This window comes from Athene cunicularia (genome assembly GCF_003259725.1).
Source record: "Athene cunicularia isolate RWA chromosome 9 unlocalized genomic scaffold, athCun1 chr9_part2, whole genome shotgun sequence".
In the NCBI taxonomy this organism is placed as follows: Eukaryota; Metazoa; Chordata; class Aves; order Strigiformes; family Strigidae; genus Athene; species Athene cunicularia.
Window position 1 is genome coordinate 264,678 of NW_020799111.1, and position 15,101 is coordinate 279,778.

The window sequence follows — 15,101 nt, forward strand, 5'->3', positions numbered from 1 at the left end:
TGTAAGGCCGGCTCCATTTAAATCCGCAGAGCACGCTGCCTACCTACTCAAAGCGTAGAGGGACAAAGGAATGTTTTCATCATATGCCTCTCCCCTTTTTAGACAAAACACGTTTATTACAAAACAATAATCTAACACTTCACTGAATTTTTTTGTGGTGTGGTGGCCATGCGAAGGCTGTCCCAGCGTCAGTGTCCACATACTTTCAATTGTTCAGACATAGGGTGGTATTTGGGAAATGCGAGCGAAAGCACCGCTGAGCCTCTCTGTGTCCCTGTGTGCGTTCCTGCAGGGCGCCTTGCACGTTGCTGCCAAATGCTTCATGCTGGCAGTGACCGTGGGGCAGTGGTTTTGTTGGGCGCGTCGCATCCTGAGCGTGTGCCTTGCATTCCCATAGACCCTGCTGCAATCCCCTGCGAGTGCTGCCGCTGCTGCCATGCTGCGGGAGAGCTGCGGAGAGGCACGCGGGTTTCTTCCCCCGTGTCAAATTAAACATTTGCTTCTGAACAGCTGCTACCAAACCGTGAAAGTAAGGATTGTGATGTAGGAGTCGGCCTACTTGAACTAATGTAAATTTTTGTATTTCAGATTTTTGGCCTACTGACTTAACCTGGGTGCACGGCTCAGGTTTGCTGTTAAAGTGCAGAGCTGTTATCTGCGGCAGAAATCTGTGCCGTGAAGGTTCTGAGCGCCCAGCATTGGTTGGGTAGTTACGGTTTTGCATGAGTCATCATTTTGAGGGATGAAGAAAGTTAATTGTTGCTGTTATCTTAGGGTGTGGTCTGACACTGTAGCTAAGTCAATAGTGCGGCTAGGTACTAGTGAAAGGCAGAGTCTTGCCGTGCCCTCCACTGCCTGCTCCAGGTGGATTTTCTTGTGCTGTCAGCAAGTGCTCATGCTGTGGTGACCTGGTTTAGGGAGCTAAATTGACAGAAAAATTAACCTGAGCTTAAAATGTCAGTGTGTAAGGAGGGTGGAGGGTGCAGATTTGACTATCCTATTTCCTAACCATGTTTTGGAATAGTTATTGTTTTGGCTACTTATTTTTCTTCCCAGCAGCTGGATTTTTGACCAGAGTTTTATCAACTTTGGTACTGGTTTTGATAGCAGGATGGAGAGCATTAAATAAGGACTTTGTGCATGACTGTGCTTCAGTAGGTCGTGTTTTCATACACAATATTGGTGGAAAACTATCTTTCAAGCTGTAATCCTCTATTTTATTCCAGACTTCTTTAGACTCTGCTTGCTGTTGAAAGATGGGAGAGATAGAAGGCACATACAGAGTCCTGCAGACTCCTGGCTCTCGTCTGGGTGCCCAGAAAACCATGGGAGTGAGTACCTTGGAGTCGGGACAGAACCTCTCTACTGCAGTGGCACCATCACCTGCCAAAACGCATGAGCGGGACCTACCGATCAAAATACGGATGTTGGACAACACAGTGGAAGTACTTGACATCGAGGTAAGAGAGGTTTAAACCTGATTTCAAGTACACTTAGCCTCCAATAATGTAAAGCTCACAGGATGTGCTGCTGTACGGAGCTGGGATATTTTGAGGCATTATCTGAATAAAGATTTCTGTGGGGATTTTACCTACTTATAAGTAGTTAAATCAGTAGCACATCTTGTTTTTTAAAATCTTTTAAGTATAGCAGATGTCTTTGTGTTTGTAACAGACTTTAAATACAAGCACATACTGTAACAAGATGCTTTAACTGTTATTTGTCTTGAGGGGACACCAGCTATCTTCTGCCAAACTGTTCTTGCTCTTTGAGCCACATGCAGCTTTGTTGATTTGGTAGCTGGGAGGGTTTTTTTTAGTTGCTACTTTTTATTAATTATTTTAATGGTACATATCTTCTTCAAGTAAACATGCTCCTATTTTTGAAATTTTTTGCTTGTTGCCACGCTTTGGGAGGGAGGCACCAGAGTGGTAGCGAGTTCTGAAAATTTGTATTTAAAAGTATGCTTGCTTAGCAATTGAGGAAGTCTGCCTTAAGAAAGACAAACTGTGCTCAAATTGGGGTGGTTCTGTTTTTAAACAATCAAAAATTTTTGTTCATGTTCTTGTTTCATTCTCAGCATTAACCTGAGACTTTAATTTTTGCTTGCCTAAAGATCTATTATTAGAAAACGTCTCTCTTCTGGTGAAGATACTCAGCCATCAGATATTCTACATTAGCATCAAATTTACTTTATAATTAGTATCCATAGCCTTGGTTTGTTGCATAGACTTAAACAGGTTTTTCCAAATAGAGTGAAAAAGATGTCTGTGGAGCTCTGAAGAAATAGTGGGTTTGGGGGATATCAGCTACAGATTGCTGACCAGCTGTTCAACTCTCAAACATGAAATATGTTGGGTTTTAAAATTTTTTTTCTTGGTTAAGTGTGAGGCTGTGTCTGTATCCTCCTACCTGAGGACACAGAGGGTATAGCAAACCCATCCACCCCTCATTTACTGCATAGAACACAAAAGCCTTTTTTTTCCTTTTTATTAATTTTAGACTATTTTTTTTTAAATCTGCTGACTTTGGCTCCTTTGAAGTTTTTTTTTTTTTTAAATTTTTTTTTTTTTTTTTTTTCGAGCGGGTGTAGACATTGCTGCTTTTGTGTTTTGATTAAAAAAAGAAGAAAGAAAAAAATCTCACAAGCACCACATCCCCCCCTGTAATTCTGAAAATCGGTGCAAGCTGTTAAAATCAAGACCGAATTTATAACTCCTAGTTCCTGCTTTATTACATGAAGTCAGTGACTAGAAACTTCCTGTATATTGCCATAGATGCTTTCTTTCTCTTCCTTGTCATATTTGTACCACCTCTGTCTGCTCTTCTCATGCAAATCTTCCACTTTCCTCAGTAACCTTACCCTTTCCATCTTATTTTATAACTCTGTACCTTTATAGTCCTGTGCTATAACTTCTCTGTAACTTTATAACTTCTCTGCTGTTCTCTGACCTCTGAGCACCCTCCCTCAGTTCCCCTCAGTTCTTGTCTTGCTCAGAACAGTTCACTACTTTCGCAATACCTTGTTTTTTGACACTGACTTGACCTGGTTCTCCTTTGCCTGCTGGAACAGTCTTGACTGTATATCCTTCCAGTTATCTTCATTGTTCTCTGACTTTCACTGCAGGTCCAGTTTACCTCCATCCTTAACCCGTTGTCTTGTCCTACAGCACTTTGTTCTTAGCCTTTGAATGCAATTTCAGCTATGGCTCAGTTCTTTATGATGTGTCAACTTGACTGTCAGCTCTAAATAAAATCAGCCTTTGCCTGGTGAAACTTGGTTTTGATATTTGTGTCAACATCAAGCTTCACATGTAAAAAACATGAATTCCTCACACTGTTTTTTTTTGTCACTGTGAGTCATACTCCAGTCTCACCTGTCTGACCAATAATGTAGTTTCTCTTCACCTCCTGATTCCTTCATTACCTTTAGCAAGCCATCTCCTGCAGGTGTGCTGCACAATCTCTAGGGAGGTACTGTTTGAGTAAACAACTAAACTCATCCCATTCAGGACTACCTCACCACACCTTCTCCTTAGCTTTAGCCTCTCCAGTCTTGCTGCATGTGTACCCGTTTTCTGTGTTGCAGTAAGAGTCAACCTGGTCAGTTGTTGTTCCTAGCAGCTGCTACTGCCTGACCATTTTTTGCATCCTTCTACTGTCTCCTTCTCTTTGTACCTTCAAATGCAGGTTGCTTATCTCTGCTTTTAGGGTCCTACCTGTAGTCTCCTGCAAGGAGGTACTTTGCTCTGTCCCTTAACTGGACCACAGTGCAGTACTTTGTTGTTGTTGCTGTTTTTACCCATCACAATGAGAGGCTTCCCATAATTAGGTACTACCTTAATTTTCTTTTTTTACCTGAAAAGCTCTCTCTGGTTATGACATCCACAGAAACACCTCAATTTGGGCAACTAGCATGTTCAAGCCATAGTTAATATCGCACTGTTCTTTGTTACGAGGTCAGCTGGAACTGAACAACTTAGAAGCTTTTGCCTGATGTGAGCGGTTAGAAGAAGCGAGGGTCATCCTTTGTTCATCTGTAGAGCATCAAGCACAAAAAAGCCCATAGTCAGCAAGTGTAGAATTAGAGTTCTACTAATACACTGCCTACATCGCCTTTCATTTTTGTCTAAATGAGGTAGCAAATAATAGCAGACAGGGATGAGGTACTAAGCTGTAACCATCTGCCTCCTAATTTGTTCGGTGGACTGGTGGGATAGGAGTAACTGCTGACTGCTGTTTGTGATGGCAAACTGAAATTTTTCACTTGCTGTTTGAGGGCAAAAATTAAAGTCAGCCATATTTGCTGAATAGGTGGTGTGAGCTAGCACAGATATTTTTTTTTTTGTAAAAAAGCAGTCAGAGAAATTAATGATTAAGCAGCTGTCCTAGAGAGATTGAGGCTCTGATTACAATACTGCTTTTTCACTCCTCTTTGCTTTTGTAGTAATTTTCACTGCGTGTTGAAATGAGAGGTGGTGTTGTCTTCATTACCTGCTTCATAGGGTGTTTGTTTATTGATTCAGATCAGCAATAATTTTTCAGTGTAGTGGGACACTGAGGCCTTTCTCACATGTGCTGTTGGCATTGCATTCTGATGGAGGTGTAGCTTATGGCAAAAGACAGGAAAAAACATCCATTTTCCCTTCTGCCTTTAAGAACTATGGCAAATAACTTTTTATTGAGAGAAGTGGTGTGTCAGTGGAAGAGACTAACTAGGCACAGGGGTCAGCCTCTGGAGAGGGGCCTTCTCTCTGGAGCACAGTGAGGAAGCTGATGCAGGAGCCCTGTGTACTGCCTTGCTGGTGAAGCTGTCTGAAATGAGCTGCATCAGCAGTTTTAACCGCATGGGATAAACAGTAGCCACAATAATGATTTAATCCATGAGGCTTTTCCTTGTTATCCTCTCCTTTCTCCAAGATATGTTTAAAACACTTGCTTCCTCCCTGGCAGGTGTTTGTAGATACTCTCGTTTAGTAGCTTTTCCTCATTGTTTGGGTTTTGTAACTCACCGAAGAGCAAGAAGAGGGGCTGACAGTAGCATAATGGATGGGATGAGAACAAAGCAGGGAAGGACAGCCTTTCGTTTGTGGTGGTGTTGTATCTAGAACAGTGTGTTAAAAGTTCAGTAAAGCTACATTCCACTGCCTTTTGTCAAAAATCCATTGTTTCTGTCCACTCTCGCCATCTGTACTGCAAGGTTTTCTTTCTAACTATGAATTCTGTTAATAAGTAAGAGGGACCTATTCTTTAAAGTATACTGGGGCAGAGCTCTTCTCTGGGAAACTGTTTTGAATGTTAGGGGATAGAGAGATGCTCAAATGTTTTCTAGAATTTAAAAACCTGAAAATTTGGTATTTATGGTTTTTCCTTTCCCGCCCAAAACAGAAAACAGAATGAAACATGTCCATCCATAGCTAGGCTCCAATATTAATTATTTTAATGAATTGTGTGTTTTTTTCCTGTTTTTATGGCCAGCTTTAGTCAGTAAAAATCTTGCATGTGCCATATCATAGGGTACCTGTCCTCTTCCCTCCAAGCTAAGTCTTCCCAAATTGATAGTTTTCCAGACTAGTAGATGAATGATTGGAAAATTCAATTTAATTTGAACTGTGGGCACATTTCAGAGTAATCACAGTATTACAGTAGAATTTCTGCCAGCTTTCCCGACTTTTCTTAAGAGATTAAGCTTGTAGGCCTTTGATCAGCATGAAAATATGGCAGACTCTTAAGTAGGACCTGGGATGGGTTTAATTCACCAAAATGACCACTTGGTGTGATTATACTTGTCTGGTGCTGGTTATGAAAGACAACAAAATGTGCTGCAATGAAGGATGACTTAGGCTATAGGAGTTTAACGTATAAGAAGTTGTGATTTATTCTTGCTGAAAGCTTTTGTGTTGATTTGTGGTAGAGTTGGAAGAGGAGCGTATTATAGCAACAGACCTGCAGGCTGTCAAAGACAATACAGCATGTGTGCCTGGGTTAGAGGAAACAAGGGATCTTTCTGCATGGTGTAGTTGAAAGGAGAGTGGTACTGATGGTAGGTGAGAGTCTGGTGCTGTCTTAAAGTCTCAGTAAGTGAAATGGCAGGTTTAGTCAACAAGCTGCCCTATCTTCCAGCTGCTTTCTCTGATGCAATACTTTACTGAGGGTCTGTAGACAGGCAGACTGTAAGGTCTGCCTCTCTGACCCAGTTTTGTCTTTGTGCTAGTCTATAAGACATTTAATGGCATTGCTGCCCTAATGTGGTGTTTAATATTTGGTCTATATGTTGTTCCTTCTGTAGGAAATACATGTGCATTTCTCACGTGAATTATGCTCTATACTATGAGCAAGTGCCCTGGAAAAAGTTTAGATTTTTATGCTTCAACTTTACCAAACTCTCTCTGGGGAGAACTTGGCACCTCTTCAACTGCATGTACTTCCTCTTCTCACTCTGCTTGAACGTAAAATAAAATTCAGGAGTGAGAAATGTTTACATGTTATATTGTAGTTGAATTTTTCTCTGTTTTGACCTACTGGAGAATTAATTCTGTATAACTGTAATAGCCATCATAAAATCATAGCACAGTTCTTAGTGCTCAGCAAAACCAGGTGGGTCTGCCTGCCTCGATGGGAGAACTTAAACTGGAAGTTTTTCTTTCATGCTGTTCTTTGTCGGATTGCTTTGACGGTACAATTCTGTTAATTCTATTTTAAATGTAATTAACATGTTTCTCAATAAAACATGTTAATAGTATGAGTTAGGTTTATGTCGGTTTGAATTTCAGCTACCTTGTACTAGGATTTTGGTTTTGTCCTTCAGTCTTACCATATTCAGAAGTTGTTCTCTGTGGGTCAGGCTATTGCAAGTGTTCTTGTGCCTTGGAGTGTGAAGCTGGGTCTGAGGAAGATACTTTTTCATTTTGTTGGGATATTTCCTATCTTTGATATTTCTACCAGGCCTGTTGTTTCCTTGTGCATGACTCAGTTTCTTGAAGGTGGTTGTATCTTTTCTTATTTTCTTACCAAGTGCGTGAAAGATGGAGCATGTTCCTTATCCCTGTGGCACTGTGTGATGTGTCCCTCTCCTCCTGATGCTGGTGGGTGGCCTGGGAGGGAAATGCTTGACTCCACTGCTCTTCATGAGAACAGGCTAGTCAAAGAAGATTACAGTTTTCCCCTCCTGTATTTTCTTACTGGGTATTGTCCTCTCACTGCTCGTGTCTATTTTGGAGTTTACTGATGTACCCTGTGAAACTTGCTAATATATTACTACAAAATTTAAGTGGCTTGTCTATACTAAGTCAAAAACAGCTACTTGATGATTACTCAGTTGGATAGTGATACTGTCTTTGCTGGCCACCTATATGACTCTTGGTTTATTTAAATTTACAAATTGCATTATTAAAACTGAAAAATTACTTTCTATCCATATGTTTAGAATAGAATAGAATAGCTGTGTTTAGTTATTCTGTTCTCTGTGCAGTTTGCCGCATCCATAATTGAAAAGGTGTCATGAAAACAGCACCTCTTCAGATGTCTGTTGTTTCCCACCAGCCATCGGAGTGCATGGCCATGACTTCCTGCAGTCGGGGGCCCTGAAATCAGGTCCCGGGCTGGGACTGTGGGAGGTTTTTGGGGTGGTGGAAGAAGCAGTCTGACAGCTTGTATGTACCTCATGACTTCCCATGGTTTGGAAAGGGTGTTCTCACCTCGTGCACACTGAAAAATGCTGCTTATCATTAACTTCTAACGGTAGTATTAGTACCCTGAACAACAACTTTGGGGATGAAGGAGAATTTATACAGCTTAAAATGCTGTTAGTGAGCAGTTTTAAGTAAGAAATATGTGTCTGCTAAAAATAGTGTGTCGTGGGCACTGAAAAACACTTACTCTAAAATTACTTTTCAGAGAGGCTGTCCTTACTGTGTGCCATGGTGAACCCTGAGCACGTTGCCCGCGTTGACAGCACTGCAACTTCTCCAGCAGGACAGGGTGGCCTGCCGCCAGCTCTCCGGCAGAGCCAGGCTCTGGCACCAGCTGCTCTCCTGCTTCTTCCTTGTTTTCCCTTTGCCTGCTTAGACCTTTCTTTCGTAAAGGCTTCTTTCCCTTCTGTGCTGTAAAAGAAAGTATTAACAGCTTAAATATGTGGGAAGTGGGAGGACAGGCTGCTTCTGAATCCTATTAAGTGCTATGCTGAAGGAATCGAGATGCTCTGTTAGTCAGCTCGGTGTTTTTCTTCCCTGGCTAGGAAGAAATAGTCAAAATTCCAGAAAGAATCATAGCCAGATGTTTGTCATTGCTTTGGTTTGACTCTCCTAAATATGGCAAATAAGCTGCCTTAGGACTTATTTTTGTCTGACCTCAGAAGAGAAAGTTAGTAATTCACTATTTAAAATTTGAAGCTATTATAGGGTTTAAAAAGAAAGTAATTGAAGCTTTGCAATTTGTGTACTGTTTGATTCTACTATATAATTTTTAGACCTGTTATTTTGTGTTTGGGGGAATTGATTTTTTGATGCTATGTAGGAATGTGGTATTGGGTGGGGACAGGTAAAGCCACAGCCATTTTACTGACAGACACTTGGTGTGTGTTTGGGGTTTTTTTAAGGGAAGATGTGAACTTAAATTGTATTATAAAAACAATTTACTACTTTGCAGTTTTCTTGACATTAGATGTCCCATTATGTGAAAAGAAAATTGGGTTACACTACAGCAAAGGAGAAACAATCTGAATATTCCTGTAAGAAAGGTATATTCTATGCACATATTGTATAACCTAGTACACAGATACCATTTAGTAAAGTGGTGATCAAGTGTTATATCACAGTCTTTGACACATGAATGTAATGGATTGAGTTCATAACTTTGTATGGCTGTGATTTTCCATAGTGAGTATGCTTCACTATATCAAGTGCATAGATTAAATATTTCTCTTGTATGGGTTCAGACGAGTGAACTGAGAACCAGTGAGAGCCACATTTACTTAGTTTAATACTGAGTTTGTGTAAAGCTGAACTCTCTTCAAGCTCTCTTTAATTTATGGTAAACGTACTGAGAACTTTCTGCCTGTAATTGTTCTGTCTGTATGAGATCTGATAAAGTAAACCAATCTATAACATCATCGTCTTGGTATACATGCAGTGGTACAGTTGTCGTACTTAATTCCTTTTGGATGCCTTCTGAAGTAACTGATAGACAACCTTCTAAAGAGAAAGCTGTTACCTGTTAGCTTCCTTACTAACTCCAGTAATGTGTCATCACTAACAAAAGGAATATTGTTAGTTTCTTAAACACTTCTGCAGAATGCAGGTGTTCTTTTTTCATAATCTAGTGACATAGAATAGTGGAAGTCAGCTGAAATTAGACTTGCATTATTCTATCAAAATAAGTGTAAGACACATTGTATTCCACACACACACACACACACACACAAACTTTTCTGGAAGCCAATTCTGGGTGTGGGTGACATTCAAATTTGGGTCCACAGATGGATAATTCTCTAGACTATATAGAGCCTGAAGGAAATAATAATAAAAAAAACCCCACCACACCAAAAAATCCCAAAACAAGAACAAAAACCCCCTGAGAAACAACCCACAGTCAGCTAAAGATAACTACAGAAAAGCAGTGTGCTAAGAGGTAGTTCAGAGAAATTTTAGGTTAGTGCTTACCGAAAAAAGGGACTTGATGTTGAGCAAGGATGGTGTCTCTTTGTACCCAGTGGTATTCAGAGAAGCACAGCCTTGTGAACATGCGTTTAAATAAACAGGGTTGCAAAAGCATACCTCTGTGTCATCTGTTCCACATTTCTGGCAAGGGGAACGTTGCCTACTTGTGTAAGAGGGAGACCATGTAAATTGAGTATTAAAAACCTGTGCTGCGGTCACAATACCTAGTGTAAAAGATTTACTTCTCAAGACTGTGATGTTGGATATGGAGTAGGGGACACCTGTCTGTCTGACAGCAGTCATTCATCCATAAAATTAAGAATTTTAAAAGAAAACTAAAAAAAGAGTATTGAGCTGCGAAGTAGTCTGTATCCTGAGTACAGAGACACTCCTGGAAGTCTTTTTAACAGCTTCTGTGTGTGCTGCTGCCCTGACCCAAGCTGTGTGGTCAAAATCCACAAAAGGTACAAAACACGGAGGGAAAACAAAAATCAAGCTCTCTAAATTAGAGTATATTGCTCTTTAATAATCTCTTTTCACTTATAGTAAAACTTGTGATGCCTTATTGGCACGGTTTTGCACACATGTATGTATTTTGGAGCTCTCCTGATTGTGAAAGCAGGTGTGAAAACATTCCTTAAGAAGTTGTTTCTTCCCAGACTCATGACAGAAGAACGGGAGATGAAGTATTTTAACTATTAATGCCTCTTCATTGCTCAGGCAGGCCTCAAGAGGTGGTCTTTCCCCGAGTGATCAGAAGCAATGGGAGCTTAGTTGCAGGCCTGCTTTTCAGCACCGAGATCTGGGCTGATGTGCTACCCAAGCTGCTGCTTTCTCTGGCAGCCCTTGGCAGAGGGCTTGGGCACAGAACTTGGTGGAGCCTGAGCACAAAACAGGAGTGGTAAAATACCCATATTAGTTTAAAAAAAAGGAAAGAGAGCTTGTCACGGCTCTATGTTAGACCTGTCTGACATGTCTTCAACTGAAATCATGAAGAACAAGCATCACTGTGCCCCTCAGCCTGCTTCTTAGACAGCTAGCCCAAAGCCAGCCACGTAACAAGAGTCTTGCTTGGCAAGGGGGAATTTAACAAAGCTTCAGCCTTATCTAATCTGGCCTGTAGGTATTTATTAACCCATTGCCATGGTATCGAAACTCTACTCAAAGTACAGCAGGGAGTGATGTTAGGACAGCTGGTACAATTTCAGTTTTGCACAAAATGAAAGATAGTTTTAGCCTTTCCTGTAAAAATACCTAATTTGGGTAAAGAATCTTTCATGGTTGTCTTATTTCCTTAGTGTTTTAAACCTTTTCCTGTGGGCAGGCTTCCTCAAAACAGTGTACCAACTTGGAGAACTTAGCACCTCATAGGGAAAGCCCAGATCAAATCTGGTTGATGTGAGCATAGATGATGGTTTTGAGGCAAAAGCATTATTAATGGAGGAAGACTAGCAACTAACAAAGGGAAGTGAAGTAACATCTGTGTTTAAAATGACTTAAAAACATAGTTTTGTTTATATACATATACACATACACATGAATGAAAAGATGCTGTGCAAGTTCACAGATTTAGACTGTAGGTACTCTAGGAAGTGGCCAGGTGCATTAGAGGGGGTGGGTGTAGGGAGGTGCAGTGGTTTGCACAAGTGTGTAGAATCTTGTAGCAAAGTTTGGGGCGTGAGGGGGTGGGAACTGGGATCATCAGTCTCCTAACCTCTAGTTTCTTAGCTTTATTATAGTGTTTTACAGCTTGCATGAACAAAATAGATGCTTAGACTTCCTGTTATGAACCTTCATTTCTTTAAGTGCAAAAAAGGCTTTTTTTGAGAATGGCTAATAATGCCATACTGCCATTTTGACAACAGGTCATTTTTATAACTAGGGACTGTGTCTGTCCTTGGCTATTTCAGCCACCAAGTTGTTTAAAGGTTTGAAATAGTGCAGATAATTAATGTAACATGCTGACAAGGCTGAACCTTTTCAAGCGTTCATGCAGTGTTTGAGGAAGGCTGTCAGTGTGGCATCGTGCCGGTCCTCTGCAGATTATTTGAAATAGTTTGAAATTATTTGTAAAAAAAGCCCCAGTGTCACCATTAGCTCAATTCTCTGGCATTTCCACTGCTGCGATCTTTGCCTCTGCATGGGATCACCCACCCCAAAGCAGCTGCTTTCCGTGATACTGTCACTGCTGTTGTCTGAATGTTTAATTATTAGCAAACATCCATTCTGGTGCTGAATCATCAAGTACTAGCATCCTGTGAAATTCTTTCCAGTGATGTGGGCCGGAGTTTTAATTTGTGTGACCTACCTGTTCCGCAGGTAGTGTATGAAGCAGAGGTATTGGGGGGTGCATCTTTGTATTATTCTCTCTAGGTAATGAAAGCAACTGAGAATTTCTACTCCATGCCCAATATTTTTTATGTGGATCATTTGTTTGTATGTTGTGCTTGGGGACCATGTGTTGGTTGAATGCTTAACTGTGGTGCTGTTTTGTTTCTCTCTGAGCACAATGAGTTTTATTTTGATTGCTCCAGGTATTTAAGCAGGAGACCACTTTTGGGACTTGGAATCATTTTTTGTCTCTACATGCTATCTAGCTAAGTATACACTTCCCAATCTTGTTCACATAATTCCCTCCTCTTGGGGATCTTTTCCCACATCAACAAATTATTGTTTTCCTACTTTCAGGCATCCAGCAAGTCTAGCCACTCTGGAAAAGCATGTTTGCTGGGGAGAGCTGGTTTGTTTGGCAGTGAAGTGCTTTAACACTGCTTGAACCATTAAATGATCACAGGTTGTAAAGCTAACCTTAATTAAATGAGCCAGAGGCTTACATTTCTAGAATAATTTGTCTGGCTGTGGATTCTGTTTAAAAGAAAAAAAAATCAACCCAAAAAGCACAACAAAATCAGCTACTGCAATCTTAGGGCAAAAAGTCCTGCACAGGGGAGTCCTAGAATTTTTTTTAAAACAAAAATTATGCCCAATATGCATTGTAATAATGTAACTTAAAATAGCTCAGAAATTTGTAATTGGTTTTGCAGCGTCTGTATTTGAGTAAATTGGCTTTCGATGCCTTGTAGAAATACTGTGACACAATAATGTTAAAAAGTAGTACATTTTCAAGGTGAAAATGCACACTATCTGAATTTGTGAAGAAGTTACCAAATAATTTTCAGGTTGGTGGTGTATTCCCAGTGTTCAGTTGGTCACCATGACGAAGTGCTGCTCGTCTGTGGCTTGGGGTGGATGTGGATGTTTGTGTTGCTCCAGCAGAGGTGCTTTCCCATGTCCGGGGGCTGCCCTGCCGGCGCACTCATGGTGCTGGCTGCGGGTGTGGGAAGCAAGGTCTGGGGAAGCAAGGGTTCGGCTTCCTCGAGGTGAGCTGGGAGGATCCGAGTTTCTCCCAGTTCCACATAGGAAGGCTGCCGCTGCAAATGGGAGACCTCCAGCACGCTGGCAGCTGGACTGTGTTCCCTTGGGTAGAAAAAAAAGGTTAGAAAAAAAAAATAAAATTCATACCAGTTGATGAGAGTAGACAATTGGAAGAAGTTTCACAAACGTTATGTGCACGCTGGGTTGACTCCTGTAGCTTTTGACCCAATTCTGGAAGAAGTCAGATTGTTGTATTCACTGACTGGCAGGTTGGGAATGTGGTGGTGTGAAGCAGCAGGGAAGACCCTGTTCAGGAGTGTCAAATCCCCTGACGTCACAGGCAGTGCATTTGATATGCTATAGGTTGTCAGATGCACTGCAAACCCTTTTTGGTGTTAGTAAAATAACCTGTAGTTGGAACCTATCATAAAATCACAGAATGTTTTGGGTTGGAAGGGCCCTTAAAGCTCATCTAGTTCTAACCCCCCTGCCATGGGCAGGGACACCTTCCACTAGCCCAGGTTGCCCAAAGCCGCGTCCAACCTGGCCTTGAACCCTGCCAGGGAGGAGGCAGCCACAGCTTCTCTGGGCAACCTGTGCCAGTGCCTCACCACACTCACAGTAAAGAAATTCTTCCTTATATTTAATCTAAATCTACCCGCTTTCAGTTTAAAGCCATTACCCCTTGTTCTATCACTACATACTGTTGTAAAAAGTCCCTCTCTGGATTTTAGGTACTTTAGGTCTCCCTGGAGCCTTCTCCAGGCTGAACAACACCAACTCTCTCAGCCTGTCGTTATAGGAGAGATGCTTCAGCCCCCAGTCATCTTCGTGGCCCTCCTTTGGACTTGCTCCAACAAGTCCATGTCCTTCTGATGTTGGGGGCCCCAGAGCTGGACACACACTGCAGGGGGGTCTCACAAGAGCAGAGCAGAGGGGGAGAATCCCCCCCCTCGCCCTGCTGCCCACACTGCTCTGGATGCAGCCCAGGACACAGTTGGCTGTGAGCACACATTGCCAGGTCATGTTGATCTTCTTGTCAACCAACACCCCCAAGTCCCCTGCAGGTTTGCTTTCAATCCACTCCTCGCCCAGCCTGTATTTGTGCTTCAGATAGGCCTGACCCATGTGCAGGACCTTGCACTTGGCCCTTCATGAGGTTTACACGGGCCCACCTCTCCAGCCTGTTGAGGTCCCTCTGGATGGCACATCCCTTCCCTTCAGCATGTTGACTGTAGCACACAGCTTGGTGATGTTGGCTGACAGTGCCTCGATTCTGCTGTCTGTGTCGCCAACAAAGATGTTAAACAGCGCCAGTCCTGACACCAACCCCTGAGAATTGTCACCACTCCCCACTTGGACATTGAGCCATTGAGCACAGCTCTTTGAGTGCGACCTTCCAGACAGTTCCTTACCCACCGGGTGGTCCATCCATCAGATCTGTGTCTCTCCAATTTAGAGACAAGAATGTTGCGAGGGACAGTGTCAAATGCTTTGCACAAGTCCAGCTAGATTACTTGAGTTGCTCTATGCTTATCCACCAATGATGTAACCAAATTCATCAGGCACGATTTTCCCTCAGTGAAGCCATGTTGTCTGTCACCTATCACCTCCTCATTTTCCATGTGCCATAGCACAGTTTCCAGGAGGATCCTCTCCATGATCTTGCTGGGCACAGAGGTGAGGCTGACTGGCCTGAAGTTCCTTTTCTCCCCTGTTAAAAATACTTCCCCTTTCCAGTCAGTGGGAACTTCACCAGACTGCCACAGCTGCTCAAGTATGATGGATAGTGGCTTAGCCACTTCACCCACCAGTTCCCTCATGATGCATGGATGCATCTAATCAGGTCCCATGGACTTGTGCACCTTCAGGTTCCTTAGATGGTATCGAACCTGATCTTCTCCTACAGTAGGTGGTTCTTCCTTCTCCCAGTCCCTGCCTTTGCCTTCTGTGACTTTGGCAGTGTGGCTGGAGCATGTGCCCGTGAAGACGAAGGTAAAAAAGTCAAGTACCTCAGCCGCCTTCATGTCCTCGGTAACCACGTCTCCCGTTTCCTTTTAGAGGGAGCCC

At 42.2% G+C, this 15,101-nt stretch overlaps 1 protein-coding gene across 4 annotated transcripts in view; it reads left to right on the forward strand.

Annotated features, from left to right (window-relative positions):
• The first annotated feature begins 1,230 nt into the window (after nucleotides 1-1,230).
• Nucleotides 1,231-15,101, forward strand: part of FARP2 (FERM, ARH/RhoGEF and pleckstrin domain protein 2) — a 78,526-nt gene continuing 64,655 nt past the window's right edge. For all 4 annotated transcript variants that reach the window (XM_026855398.1, XM_026855400.1, XM_026855401.1 and 1 more), the window contains exon 1: nucleotides 1,231-1,460. In XM_026855398.1, the coding sequence (XP_026711199.1) occupies nucleotides 1,257-1,460 (204 nt within the window). In that variant the 5' untranslated portion in view covers nucleotides 1,231-1,256. The remainder of the gene's footprint in view (nucleotides 1,461-15,101) is intronic.